Source organism: Nomascus leucogenys, chromosome 22a (genome assembly GCF_006542625.1).
Source record: "Nomascus leucogenys isolate Asia chromosome 22a, Asia_NLE_v1, whole genome shotgun sequence".
NCBI lineage: Eukaryota > Metazoa > Chordata > Mammalia > Primates > Hylobatidae > Nomascus > Nomascus leucogenys.
In genome coordinates, this window is record NC_044402.1 from 103,933,907 (window position 1) to 103,948,185 (window position 14,279).

At 37.1% G+C, this 14,279-nt stretch overlaps 1 protein-coding gene across 5 annotated transcripts in view; it reads right to left on the minus strand.

Annotated features, from left to right (window-relative positions):
* RAPH1 (Ras association (RalGDS/AF-6) and pleckstrin homology domains 1) overlaps positions 1 to 14,279 on the minus strand; it is a 107,810-nt gene that overhangs the window by 27,366 nt on the left and 66,165 nt on the right. For 3 of the 5 annotated variants that reach the window (XM_030802822.1, XM_030802823.1, XM_030802826.1), the window contains 2 exons: positions 8,628 to 8,702; positions 203 to 280 (listed from right to left, as the gene is read on the minus strand). In XM_030802822.1, coding sequence (XP_030658682.1) covers positions 203 to 280; positions 8,628 to 8,702 — 153 coding nt within the window. The remainder of the gene's footprint in view (positions 1 to 202; positions 281 to 8,627; positions 8,703 to 14,279) is intronic. The other 2 variants (XM_030802825.1, XM_030802824.1) reach the window with 1 other exon arrangement.

Sequence of the window (14,279 nt, forward strand, 5' to 3'; positions counted from 1 at the left end):
AGGAGAATTCAGAACCAGAGAATTACTCCTTTTATAATGCATTTTACCCACAAAAAATACTACATGTGAAAAATATATTACTAGGGAGAAATGCCCCTGTATCCCTCCGTATCTTAGAGGTACATTACATAAACAAGGCAATTCTTTACAAATCCATAAAACTGATAACAAATCCCAAACCAGGAAGAGGCCCACATATCACCTTTTTCACTTGTGCCTCTTTAATTTTCTCCAGGGCAACTCTGATCTTCTCAGCTTTCAATTTTGCTGCCTGTTCTTCCTGTGAACACAAAGCATTTCAGATAAACAATGCTAGTAAGATGATGAAATATTTAAGAAATCTTTTTTATCCTTAAGGATGCTCCCAGCAATGAATTGCATTAAGAATATAACTTCACACACAGAGCACATTTAAAAAATAACTGTTCACAAAGAGCAGACATATTATAAAGAAACATTTTATAGATGCAGACTTGAAGATGTCTTATAATAGGCATTTCTAACATCCAATATTCTAGAGCAAAAAAAGAACTCTGTGATGTAGTAAATTACCAAGTTTGATTCTGTCAATGTGAAGCAGATGAATTTCAGGTTCTGGGATTGGAGAAAAATTAATGTATAGTGGCCATCTTTGGGCCTGACAATTTGTTTTACCTGCACAATCCCTCAACTCTGAATTTACACTCCCTCCAAAGTAAGGGCAAACCTTTGAATACTAATTTTCTGTTCTGTTACACTGAAAGTATACCACTGTCATAAAAATATCTGCAACAAAAAACAATAGCTACCTATTTACAACCATATAAAAACCCTTTAAAAAATAAAAATGTAGGTACAATCTCATTAATATACCAATACAAATATAAGAAGCTGCCTTATTGCGTTAAGTTTCACTCTGTTTTGGAAAATCATACAATGTAATCAACGTCTTACGTCAGTAAATTCAAAATTTGTTTTTATTAGTTCACTGACAATATTTTTAAATGCTAAATATGATTTTCCAAATAACTTAAAATTTCTAGTAACTTCTACCTCAGAAAACTTAGATTAAAAAGAGTAATAAAAATTGTAACAACTAAAAATATAAAACCATTTGTCTGTTTTTTTTCTGAATTAGCATACAGTACTCTAATACTGGTACTTGTAATTTCCAGCAATAGGCCATAATATGCGGTGGCATTAATCTCCAATTTTAAAAAACTTGTGTAAGTAAACTTTTGTTCATAAAGGATTATTTTCTATTTCTAGGCTTTTGATTACTCTGGAAAATATCTAAGAAAAATAAAAACTTCTTGGTTGGGCGCGTTGGCCCATGTCTGTAATCCTGGCACTTTGGAGGCTGGGGAGGGCAGATCACCTGAGGTCAGGAGTTGGAGACCAGCCTGGCCAACTTGGTGAAACCCCGTCTCTAACTAAAAAATACAAAAATTAGCTGCTCTTGGTGGTGTGTGCCTGTAACCCCAGCTACTTGGGAGGCTGAGGCAGGAGAACTGCTTGAGCCTGGGAGGCAGAGGCTGCAGTGAGCTGAGATTGTGCCACTGCACTCCAGCCTGGGCAACAGAGCGAGACTCCATCTCAAAAAAAAAAAAAAAAAAAAAAAAAGAAAAATGGAAACTTCCACCTTAAATATTCCTTAAGTCTAAGAAGAAAAAAACCTAATCATATCAGCCAAACTTTATCCTCTCTGCATTGTGATGAAAACCACAATCCATACGTTATTCATTAAAAAGCTAAAGCTTCCAGGGCAAAAAACAAAAAGAGAAACTCAATTCAGTTCATAGATTTATTCTGTCTGCCTAAAGTCTGTTGGCTTTCTTATTTATGAACTGCTTTTCTTTCTATTTTATACTCTAGGCTGTCTCCCATCATTTCAAGCTTAGTATTTACTATTTTGTGGAAGAGAGAAGAAAACAGTGGTTAGGGAAGGCAGTGGGCTTGGTTGCTAGAAATCTGATCCCTTCCAATGAAAGGAGCCAATAAATTAACATAATAATCAGGGTCTGGAAATACTATCTGTAAACTCAATAAGGCAGAAAACAAAGAACTTTATTTTTAAAATGGAGAGGGCTAAGACAAGACTGAATTCCTATACTATTATGTATTCCTCTGACTAAAAGATTAAATCATCCTATTTTTAAAGAATCCTTTATGCAAATAAACAAATAGCAGAATTATAAAACATGTTGATTACATTTTAAGATACAAATTTTTCTCTTTTTAAAGCAAGCAATGAAACGAGAAAACTAAATTACTGTCATTAAAACTCTCAGTTTTTAGAATTATGAGTCTTAGAGAAACAAATTGTTAGGTAAATTAGCAAAACTTATATGCGTTTTTGATGAACACAGCACTACTTTATAAAGGAATCTGCAATACTAGCATTTTCCAGCTGTTTTTATGAAATCAGTTACTTGACAAATTTAGGGGAAGAGAAAGAAGAAAGCAGAAGTTTCATGAATATTTTCTCAATGGGATAATGATCTTATTATATTCCTCATGGCTCATTTGCTGCATCCTTGTATTGGCATGAATTGCAAAGAAAGTTTACCGAGGTATATTTGCAAGTTTCACTTCATATCCCTGAAAAGTAAATTTAAAGTCTGAAGAGGAAAAACTGATATGTGGAATCAATGTTTTATATATTTGGAATATAAACATGAACTTTTTTTTTTTTTCTTTTTGAGATGATGGAGTCTTGCTCTGTTGCCCAGGCTGGAGTGCAGTGGCACGATCTTGGCTCACTGCAACCTCCACCTCCTGGGTTCAAGCGATTCTCCTGCCTCAGCCTCCCAAGTAGCTGGGACTACAGGTGCCTGCCACCATGCCCGGCTAATTTTGTATTTTTAGTAGAGACGGGGTTTCGCCATGTTGGCGAGACTGGTTTCAAACTCCTGACCTCAGGTGATCTACCTGCCTAGACCTCCCAAAGTGCTGGGATTACAGGCATAAGCCACCATGCCCAGCCAAACATGAACTTCTAAAAGGCCAAATTCTTTATGGTATTATATAATCTATAAATTTAACATTTTAAAAGTTTAGAAGATGCCCTCAAAGCTGAACATATTTCTGAGAAAAAAAGGAATATTCAAGAGAATGAGAAGACAAGGCATAAACTGGGAGAAAAAATATTTGCAAAAGACGTATCTGATAAAGAACTGTTACAAAAAAAAAAAAAAAGAGAGCTCTTAAAATTCTGTAAAACAAAAATGAACATGATTTTAAAAATAGGCAAAAGACCTGAAAAGATACCTCACTAAAGAAGACAGCTGGTAAATAAGCATATAAAAAGATGCTCAACATTATTTGTCATTAGGGAATTACAAGTAAAATGAGATACCACTACACACCTATCAGAATGGCCAAAATCCAAAACACTAACACCACCAAACGCTGGCAAGGATGTAGAACAATAGGAACTCTCATTCATTGCTAGTGGGAATATAAAATGGTACAGCCACTTTGGAAGACAGTTTTGGCAGTTTTTTACAAAACTAAATGTATTCTTACCATACAATTCAATTCAGCAATTGTACTCGTTGGTATTTACCCAAATGAGTTGAAAACTGATGCCTACAAAGACATGTACATGGATGTTTACAGCAACCTTATTCATGAGTGCCAAAACTTGGAAGCAACAAAGACGTCACCCAGTAAGTAACAGGTAAACTATGGTGCATCCTGACAATGGAGTATTATTCAGCACTAAAATGAAGTGAGCTCTCAAGCCATGAAAAGACATGAAGGAACATTAAGTGTGTAATACTAAGTGAAAGAAGCCAATCTCAGAAAGCTATTTAGTGTACAATTCTAACTACATGACACTGGAAAAGCCAAAACCATAAAGACGATAAAAAGATCAGTAGTTGCCAGGGGTTAAGGAAGGAGGAGGAATGAATAGGCAGAGCACAGAGGATTTAAGGGCTGTGAAACTATTCTGTATGATAATACAATGGTGGATACATGTTATCATATATATTTGCCAATATGCATAGAATGTACAACACCGGCCAGGCATGGTGGCCCAAGCCTGTAATCCCAGCACTTTGAGAGGCCAAGTGGGAGGATAAGGAGTTGAAGACCAGGCTGGCCAACATGGCGAAACTCTGTCTTACTAAAAATACCAAAATTAGCTGGGTGCAGTGGTGGGCGCTTGTAATCCCAGCTACTCAGGAGGCTGAGAAACGGAGAATTGCTTGAAACCAGAAGACGGAGGTTGCGGTAAACAGAGATCACACCACTGCACTCCAGCCTGGGTGACACAGCAAGACTTCGTCTCAAAAAAAAAAAAAAAAAACCAACAAAAAAAGTTGACACAACGGACATAGGGATTAAACAAAGAGACCTGTGTAACCAACTAACATACATTAAACCAATTAGATTTCCTAACTGTCAATAAGAAATTTTTATAAAGCAGCTAGATGGCGGCTATTTTAACAAATCCAAATCCAGCTGCTCTTCCATTTGCTCAAAATGCTACTCTTTATGCTTACATAAAGTGGTCCATGTTAAACCTTTATGAAATTAAGAGCTGGTTTAATTTCAACCTAGGCATATTTTAGTTTATACTTCTCTAGTTTTATTAAAGGATAACCCTTGCTAGTAGCTTTCGGAAGAAACAGAACTGATCATGATACCTCTTTTAGAGTATGAGTATCATCCCTGGAACAAAACTGGAAATGAAAATGTTTATGTCAAATTGCAAGACTTCTAATATTTTTATGCTTCCTGTGAGTAATAAGCTCTTTCTCAGAGAGTGCTATTTGTGTCTACTGTATTTAAGCAATCACCATATCTTTTAACTATTAACAACCTGGGAAAAATAGAAATTGTCTTAAGCTCACGGGGTGTTGTATAATACAGGAAAAATAAATGTTTGCTAATACGTTTAGATGACATACTTAGAACACCTCCAGTAGTTTATTTATAAAGGCAATGCAAATCTACATTCAATGTTTACAGCCCAAGTTTAATACAAAAGACAAAGCTTTATTCATCTCATGTTCCACTGCCAAAGTCAGGTGTTAAGTCTTCTGCCCCATATCCTTTGACTATCCCTTTCTTCACAACTATATTAAACTTAAGTAAAAAATACCTCACACATGTAAAAACTTAAATTTCTCCCCCATACCTTCTCTTAAAAGAGCAAGAGACAATCTACTTTCTACTGAAAAACTCCTATGTGGCTATGAATAACCACCAACGCCAAGCCTCCTCAAATTTACGTAAAGGACAAAAACTAGGTGAAGATCCTATGATTAAATGAAAGCCAACACTGTGGTTACTAAGTGTTAGAACTTTCTCTATGGTGTAAAAATTAGAATACTTACAGAAAGTGCTACTGTTGTTAAGTTGTTCCTTCAACTGGGAAGCTTAAGCTTTGTGGGTTCAGAACAAACCCAGTTGAAATTAAGGGGCTAAACAGTGGTTAAGAATTCCTTCAGGATCTAGTTTAATTCATAGATTGCAATACAATGTAAATTAAAATGATTTAAATAGAACTTGGAATGATATAAACAGCTTAAGGGTCATTAAATAGCACTGCTTAGAATCAAAATAATTAACAGTAACAACTATAGCTGATCCTTGAACGTGAGTCTGAGCTACTAGTGTCCTTATATGCAAATGTTTTTCTATAAATACATTTGACCCTCCATACCGGAGGGCTCTGCATTCCCAACCAAACTCAGATAAAAAATACAGTATTCTCAGGATGCAAAATTCCCTATACAGGCCGGGCATGGTGGCTCACACCTGTAATCCCAGCACTTTGGAGGCTGAGGCGGGCAGATCACCTGAGGTCAGGAGTCCAGGACCAGCCTAGTCATCATAGCAAAACCCCATCTCTACTAAAAAAAAAAAAAAAATACAAAAATTAGCTGGGCGTGGTGGCACATGCCTGTAATCCCAGCTACTCAGAAGGCTGAGGCAGGAGAACTGCTTGAACCTGGGAGGTGGAGGTTGCAGTGAGCCAAGATGGCACCACTGCACTCCAGCCTGGGTGACAGAGCAAGACTCTGTCTCAAAATAATAAAAAAAATTTTTTTAAATTCGCTATATAGAGGAAGACTTTTCATGTCCAAGGTCTCAGGACCAACTTCAGGACTTGTGTATGTGCTGGTTTTGGTATCAATTTGGGTCCTGGAAGCAATTCCCTGTGTATGCCAAGGAATGACTGTGGTTTATTTTTAAACTTTTTGTTTTTTGGCAGGGGGATAGGGTCTCACTCTGTCACCCAGGCTAGAGTGCAGTGGTGTGGTCATGGCTCACTGCAGCCTCGACCTCCCAGGCTCAGGTGATTCTCCCACCTCAGCCTCCTGAGTAGCTGGGACTACAGGCATGCATCACCACGCCAGGCTAATTTTTGTATTTTTTTATAGAGATGGGGTTTCACTATGTTGGGCAGGCTGGTCTTGAACTCTACCTGCCTTAGCCTCCCAAAGTACTGGGATTACAGGCATGAGCCACTGACCATGTTGATCCAAAACTTGCAAAGAATAACAATGCCTATGGTAGGAACTTTGTTCACTGCTGTATCTCCAGAGTCATAAACATTGTCTGGCACATAGTAGATACTCAGTAAATATTTGTCGAATGGATAAATGAAGTTATTTATTCTTTTAAATAGTTTCCAGCTACAGTTAGAGAAAAATAAAGCCTCGGTGTGGCCTGAGTGATCTGGCTCCTCCTGCCTACCTCCCCAAACCCTAATCAAGACACTTGTACTTTCACTCAACTAGGGTGACTCTGGCAAAATGGTCTTTTTTCAACTTCTCAAACATGCCAAGCTCTTTTCCTTGACTTATGTACATGGAACACTCCCTTAAGCCCCAGGCTGGTTTCTTTGCATCCTTCAGGCTTTAGCTTAAATATTACCCTCCTAGAACCTGCTGATCTCATCATCTAAATGTACCCCTAATCTTTTTCCCAGTATGTTCTACTCCTTTGTTTCCTTCATAGCACTTAACATGATTTAGAACTTCTTTACATGCTTGCTTGTCACCGTTTATTATCTATCTTCATAAACAGACTGTGAGCTCGAGGGTGAGGAATAGGTATATTTTATCCAATGTTCTATCCCAGCACCCAGAATTTCATGGCTCAATAAATATTGTTGAATTGGCAATGAAAATGGTAAAATGGCAAACTTCATCTGAGAGCTGTGTATAAAATGGATTAGAAGGGGCATGGGCAATAATAAAGAGCTAAGAGTGAGCCTGTAGTAGAGTGGTGGTAATGGGAATGCAACAAATGGGTGAGCTCAGTAAATCCTGCAGATTAACACAATCTTCATTAGACATTGGAGACATTAAATGAGAAGAAAGGTAGCAAAGATGATCAGAGGGCTTAAACCTGGTAATTAGAAGAATGTCAGCATCCTAAACAGAAACAGAAAAGATGATGACAGATATAAATTATGGAGCCCAGGGATAATGTAGGTAAGTAAGCTAAACACCTGTGGGATTTAAGGTGCTTGTAAGATGTTGGTGATCTTCTAGGAAATGCCTAACAGCTGTTTGGAAATGTGCTCTTGGGAGACAGATCCATCTAGAATAGAGATTGTAGCTGAAGATACAAGTGTGGACTCTAAGGAAAGAGAGTAAATAGAGAATGAAGAGGGGAGAGCTGAGGAAAAAGGAAAAATAGCTATGACCAGTTTAGACTTCTACACTTCCCTGATCTTTAAATTTCTACCACCAGTCATAGATCTGCTTTAAAAAGAGAAACTCAGGGTAGAGAAAGGGTCCCACTACTGACTTTGTTAAAGGGTCTTTTCTTTGAGCTGCTTCTTCGGGAGATTTTAATTTTGGTCTACCATCTTCTTTCATAAATGTACAAGGTTAGAAAGAAATTAAAGCAAACAAACCTCAGATACAATAACAACAACTTAGAGACATTACCCATAACTGTATATTTTTCAGAAATAAGTCTGATATTCTTGAATTTAACATTATTTAAATAAGCTAATGAAATAAAAACATGACTTAAAAAGAGGTAGAAAGCAATTCAGCTTCCCTACTGTATTATTCCCTAGTTAATGATGATAATGGCTAAAATATTTTAAATGGATATAAAATACCAGCCCAGTGAGAATCTGGCTGGACTGATTCAAAACATTCCAAGGGCAGAGAAGCGGGCAATTAAAATTGCAGCTTCCTCTTCCAATTTGACTAAGTTAATATTAACTAAGATTCTGTTTATATGAGTAAATGTTTTAATTAAATGAGGTGGTAATAATCTAAACAAGAACTAGGAAGCAAAGTTTGCTAAAGAAACCCAGAGTATGGACAACCATTAGTAGTAAAAGTTACAATTAAAGCAATGTTTTTTAGACTTTAAAATGCAACAGTGTTAAACTAGAAAAAATGCAACATACTTGGGAAGACTGTTAGGCATTTATAAAAGTTTAAAAACTAGTGAAAATTAATGAATATATTTTATACTCTCAATATTGCCTGACAGTCATTAAGATCAGTAAATAATTACCATCTGTAAAAGAAAAAGTATCTCTATTAATGACAAAGATGCTAGAATAAGAAAATAATAATATAAGAGCATGATCAAAAACAGAAATCATATTCTACCTACAAGGCAGTAAATAGTTACATGCATGTGGAAAGAAATATCACCTTGGTCAGCAAATGAGAAGGTTTTCCTGCAATGTTTCTCAGAAGAAGGGAGGTTTCCCTGTCCAGATAGGAGTGCTTGTTCAGAAAAGAGAAAAACAAACAAACAAAAAAAGGCAATAACAGAAGTCAGTGAAGGTTTTATGTGTTTAAAACATAAAGTAGACAAAGCAAGAATGATTCTCTATAATTAATCTCATATCTTTTCCCTAAGTTGAGTGAAATATGTCCACAAAGAAAATGTAAAAAAAGAAAAAGAAAAGGAGCAGGGAGATGAAGACATCATCTGTGCCCGTAGGCGTGTCCCAGCTGACTCCTGCTGATCCCTCCCTCTTTGGGAAAATGGGTAGTACATGCAAAAACTGCAAAGCCAGTCTGCCTTCTAGGCCAATGCTCATGAATGCTGTGCACAGCACACAAATAAATGCATGTCAGAGACCAATGACTAAACTTCCTTTTTCTTGTTAAAGCCTATGAAGACCTATATAGCTTTAAATAGTATATTTTGGTTAGAATAAGACGACATCATTTTTAAAAGCTTCTCCAAGTTATTTCTGATCAATTCAATGATAGCTGCACCAAGACAAAAAATATCCATGCATATTTTGCCTAATGGATACACCCGTTTTCAGTAAAATTTTATTAACCCACTCATTATTATCAGAATAAAAATAGGAGTACACTGCACAGTAAAGAATTTGCAGAGCAAATGAATGCCATGAACAAAATATTCAGAAGTGTCACACACTTAAATTAATTCAAGTAACTGTTTTCGTTAGAAAATAGTTTGTAATGGCATGGTCCCTATCATTCTCCCCTTGTACATGTTGTAAGTTAATACAATTGTATTTCATTTATCCTTAAATTGTAGTTGTTTTGATATATACATGTAATTTGGACTGGCCTCTCATGAAAAAATTCCAAATTAGTATTTAACAGTACATAGTTACTAATCACCATTTTAAAAAATGTTATATTTTATAAATCTAAATGTAGGTCAAGTTATTCTTGGAAATTCTTTGGAAAGAAACTAATGCAAACAAATACTAGAGCGGCACCCCCTATAAGAAAGTACATGGCCCCTAGCACTTTGGGAGGCCAAGGCAGGCAGATCTCCTGAAGTCAGGAGTTTAAGACCAGCCTGGTCAACATAGTGAAACCCTGTCTCTACTAAAAATACAAAAATTAGCTGGATGTGCTGGCAGGAGCCTGTAATCCCAGCCACTCAGCAGGTTGCTGCAGGAGAATCGCTTGAACTTGGGAGGCAGAGGTTGCAGTGAGCCGAAATTGTGCCATTGCACTCTAGCCCGGGCGACAAGTGAAACTCTTGACTTAAGAAAAAAAAAAAAAGTACATACACGGTCATAGATAAAATACACTACTTCAAGATTAAAAACACGTTACAGAAGACAATATAATCTTTGCTCACATCTATACTATGTTAAGTTTGCTATATGGTATTTTATTGCCTGCATTTTTAAAGCTGTGTTTTAATGCAAGGTAAACTTTATAAGCATACCTGGCCCTCTCACCCATTCCTTATTTTTTTTTAAAAAAGAAAGCTAAGGTCCAATTTTTTTAATTGGACATATTCATCAAGATTAGCACTAACAAAGTCAAACAATAACAAGAACATAGAGAACTATCCTTAGGTCCTCATTTAACTAGATTGTGTAGTCTTCCTAAAGGTAAGACTAATTGGCTCCTCCATAAAGGACACTAGGTAAGTAGTAATTTCTGAAAATTCAATTTAGTTTGAGGTTAATGCACAGCCAAGGAGGAGGGAGGGAATTGGGAAAAACAAAGAACGAAAAGCACAATTTATAAGAGTAGCCATTCTTTGGTTTCTTTTTTTTTTTTTTTTGAGACAGAGTCTCCCTCTCTCACCCAGACTGGAGTGCAGTGGCGTGATCTCAGCTCACTGCAACCTCTGCCTCCCAGCTTCAGGCGCTTCTCCTGCCTCAGCCTCCTGAGTAGCTGGGATCACAGGCACAGGCCACCACACCCGGCTAATTTTGTATTTTTATTAGAGACAAGAGTTTCGCCATGTTAGCCAGGCTGGACTTGAACTCCTGACCTCAGGTGATCCGCCCACCTTGGCCTCCCAAAGTGCTGAGATTATAGGTGTGAGCCACTGTGCCCAGCCACGTTTCTTTACTTCTCTAATAAACTTGCTTTCACTTAAAAATAAAAGAGCAACTATAACTTTCATTGCTTATTCCTTCATTTTTAGCTGTTCAAATATAATGGGGAAACATGTACTGCTACACAATTACTATGTAAAACATATAACATGTATTTCAAGAAATTACTTTCTTGAAAACTTACTATTTATCTTATAAAAGTTACTTTTTTAGAAAAATGATCTCCAAGTGAGTAGATTATCTATATTCAGATAATTATATTTCAAATTTTAAAAAATAAAATCTGCCTCAGGCCATCAAAACAAACTATGATTTGGTAAATGTAATTCCAAACATCAAATTCAAATTTAATTCAAATTTAATTCTTAAAAACACAAGATTTAATCAGTTCTCAAACTCATGACCTCAAAACTTCAAGTCACCAAAAAACTGATTAATTTGGTATGAGGCAATATTTAATTGTATCTGTTTAATGACACAGAAATAGAAGTCCATTTTGAAATATTAAATATTTAAACAGCTTAAAATAAAAAGAGGGTAATCATTATGGTTGGTGGTCCCAAAATATGCCACATTCAAAAAATGAGACCACAAACAATAGCTAAACATTATGATCATAAATTATGTCCTGCATGGATGGTTACGTAGCTATTCACTATTTAGTTACTAGCAGTGAGGAAGGCTAGGTCTCCAGGTTCTATTTAAACGATAGGTTATTTGTAGCAGAAACAACAAACATGTAGAAACCAGAAGCAGCAAACTCCACTGGGCACGGTGGCTTGAACTGTAATCCCAGCTAATCCGGAGGCTCAGATAGGAGGACCACTTGAGCCCAGGAGCTTAAGGCTGCAGTGAACTAGGATTATGCCCTGCATTCCAGCCTGGGCAACAGAGCGAGACCCTGTCTCAAAAAATAAAGTATCTTCTTCCAACTGGTACCAGTCATAACATCGATCCTAGAATTCCTTGCTCTTCAGAAAAAAGGGGCAGGGGTGGGGTGAAACTGGTTACTGGAAGGATGCAAGAGGGATGAGAAGAGTGGTGCACAGCTGAAGGACTAAGGAGAGTAAATTATGTAGTTTTAAAACTACATAATTTCTACCAGGGCCGTATTATCAGTGAAACATTTTAAACTGCAGAAATTGTGGTTTTGGTTCAGAAACAAGTTGTATATTTTTCACTCTTGATTGCAGGAAAAAATAATCAGCTGTGTCTTTGCGGGTTGCTCTGCTATGGAGATCAGCAGTTACTGTAACTGAGTAAGGCCATTCTGTTTAGAAATATATTTTAAACATTTAATTAAAAAAAATTATGGTTTGGGCATGGCATCCAATCAGCCTTCAGTCTTGGTTTATGTTGTGAGTTAACAAAAATGCATACGGCTTCATATAAACAGGGCCTTCTTATATTTTATTTACCAACTATAAACACAAAGTCAGGGGCTTATTTTCAATCCATTTTATTGATTTATTTTATTTCTCTCTTTTCCTTTTCATGTATTCAACCATTTCTTAGGTTCCAACTTTTGAGTGTGGAACCATGCCAGCATTAGAGATGCAAAGGTGACCAAGATGGGCATTCCTTGCCTCACAGAATGTAGTCTAATAGGGAGATGCAGACCAACTTGCAACTACAAAACAGTGTGTTAAGTGGTAGGTGAGCAAGGAGAAGGGTATCTAACCCCAAATTAGGGGCTTAATAAAGTAATTCTGAAAAAGCTACAGTCCTGGAGGATGATTAAGAGGCTGCTGGGGTCGCGGTGTGAGGGAGCGTGGCAGGGTAGAAACAGAGGGTAAAGGGATATTTGAGACCAGTGGTTCTCAAAAGAGGGTAGCTCTGTCCTCAAGCAGTAATTTCAGAAAATGTTGAGGACATTCTGGGCTGCCACAATGAAGAGGAAAGAGAGAGTTACTGGTATTTATTGGGAAGTCGAAAATGCAAGATGCCTTGCAAGCATGGTACAATGTCAATAACAACAAAAGTCCCACATTCCACGATTGTTAAATGTCCTTATACGGAGAGTCGTAGAGATGGGAAATCTTGTTTATAACAATCTGAGCTTAGAATCGAATTTCATTTTACATCTAAAAAGTATTTTTGCATAATTTTAATAATGAATGAGTTTTCCAGGATGCTATTACCCTCTAAAATAAACGGAAAGAAGTCTGCACTTTCTTTTGTTCTGAGCTTACAAGGAGCTGTTCGTAATGTTGGAAAATAATTTCACCGATGGAAAACTGGCTTGAAGTAAGAGCTGCTAGTACCACAACTGGCAGTGTACACTCTGTCACATGCCAGTAAATGATAGGAGAGATTTGGAATTCCTTTGAACACAATTAAAAGCTAAATAATATTAAATTAGTGAAAACATGAAATTAACGTTACTAGTAAAAATTGTTTTAAAATATTTCATACTACTATTGTCATATTTAAAATATATAGCACAGAAGGCCGGGAGTGGTGGCTCAAGCCTGTAATCCCAGCACTTTGCGAGGCTGAGGCAAGTGGATCACCTGAGGTCAGGAGTTCAAGATCAGCCTGGCCAACATGGCGAAACTCCATCTCTACTAAAAATACAAAAATTAGCCAGGTGTGGTGGCGCACTCTTGTAGTCCCAGCTACTTGGGAGGCTGAGGCAGGAGAATCGTTTGAACCCAGGAGGCAGAGACTGCAGTGAGCCGAGATGGCACCACTGTACTACAGCTTGAGCAACAGAGCAAGACTCAATCTTAAAGAAATAAAATATGGCCGGGCGCAGTGGCTCATGCCTGTAATCCCAGCACTTTGGGAGGCCGAGGAGGGAGGATCATGAGGTTAGGAGATCGATACCATCCTGGCTAACATGGTGAAACCTCGTCTCTACTAAAAATACAAAAAATTAGCCGGGCGAGGTGGCAGGCGCCTGTAGTCTCACCTACTCGGGAGGCTGAGGCAGGAGAATGGCGTGAACCTGGGAGGCACAGCTTGCTGTGAGCCAAGATCGCGCCACTGCCCTCCAGCCTGGGCAACAGAGCAAGACTCTGTCTCCAAAAAAAAAAAAAAAAAAAAAAAAAGAAATAAAATATATAGCATGATGAAAAATCTACACTGTAAAAAAAATCAGATATCAAATGATTTTATTACTACCATCTCATCCCACATTATAACACTGAAATTATTTTGTTATTACAATTATAAATAATCTTATCTCATCTGCAAGAATTTTACATGCTCCCATTTTCTCTACTTGCCTATAAACTGTCTTAGCACATTATCCCTACTTCAATTAAGATTATTTCCCTTTTTCTCACAGTATATACAAGTATGTCATTATCTGCTATCACTTATAACATGTTTCACTTCTAGGGTCCACTCATATTTCTGTTCTTTTTCCTACACTTGTTTAAAAAAAAAAAAAAAAGCCTTCTGATCTCACTTCTCTTAAACCCAAAGTTCTTGATTATAGGTAGGTGTAAGGTTTGACTACCTCATTATGTTTTTTAATAGTGGCAGCTAAGCATTTACATACTAA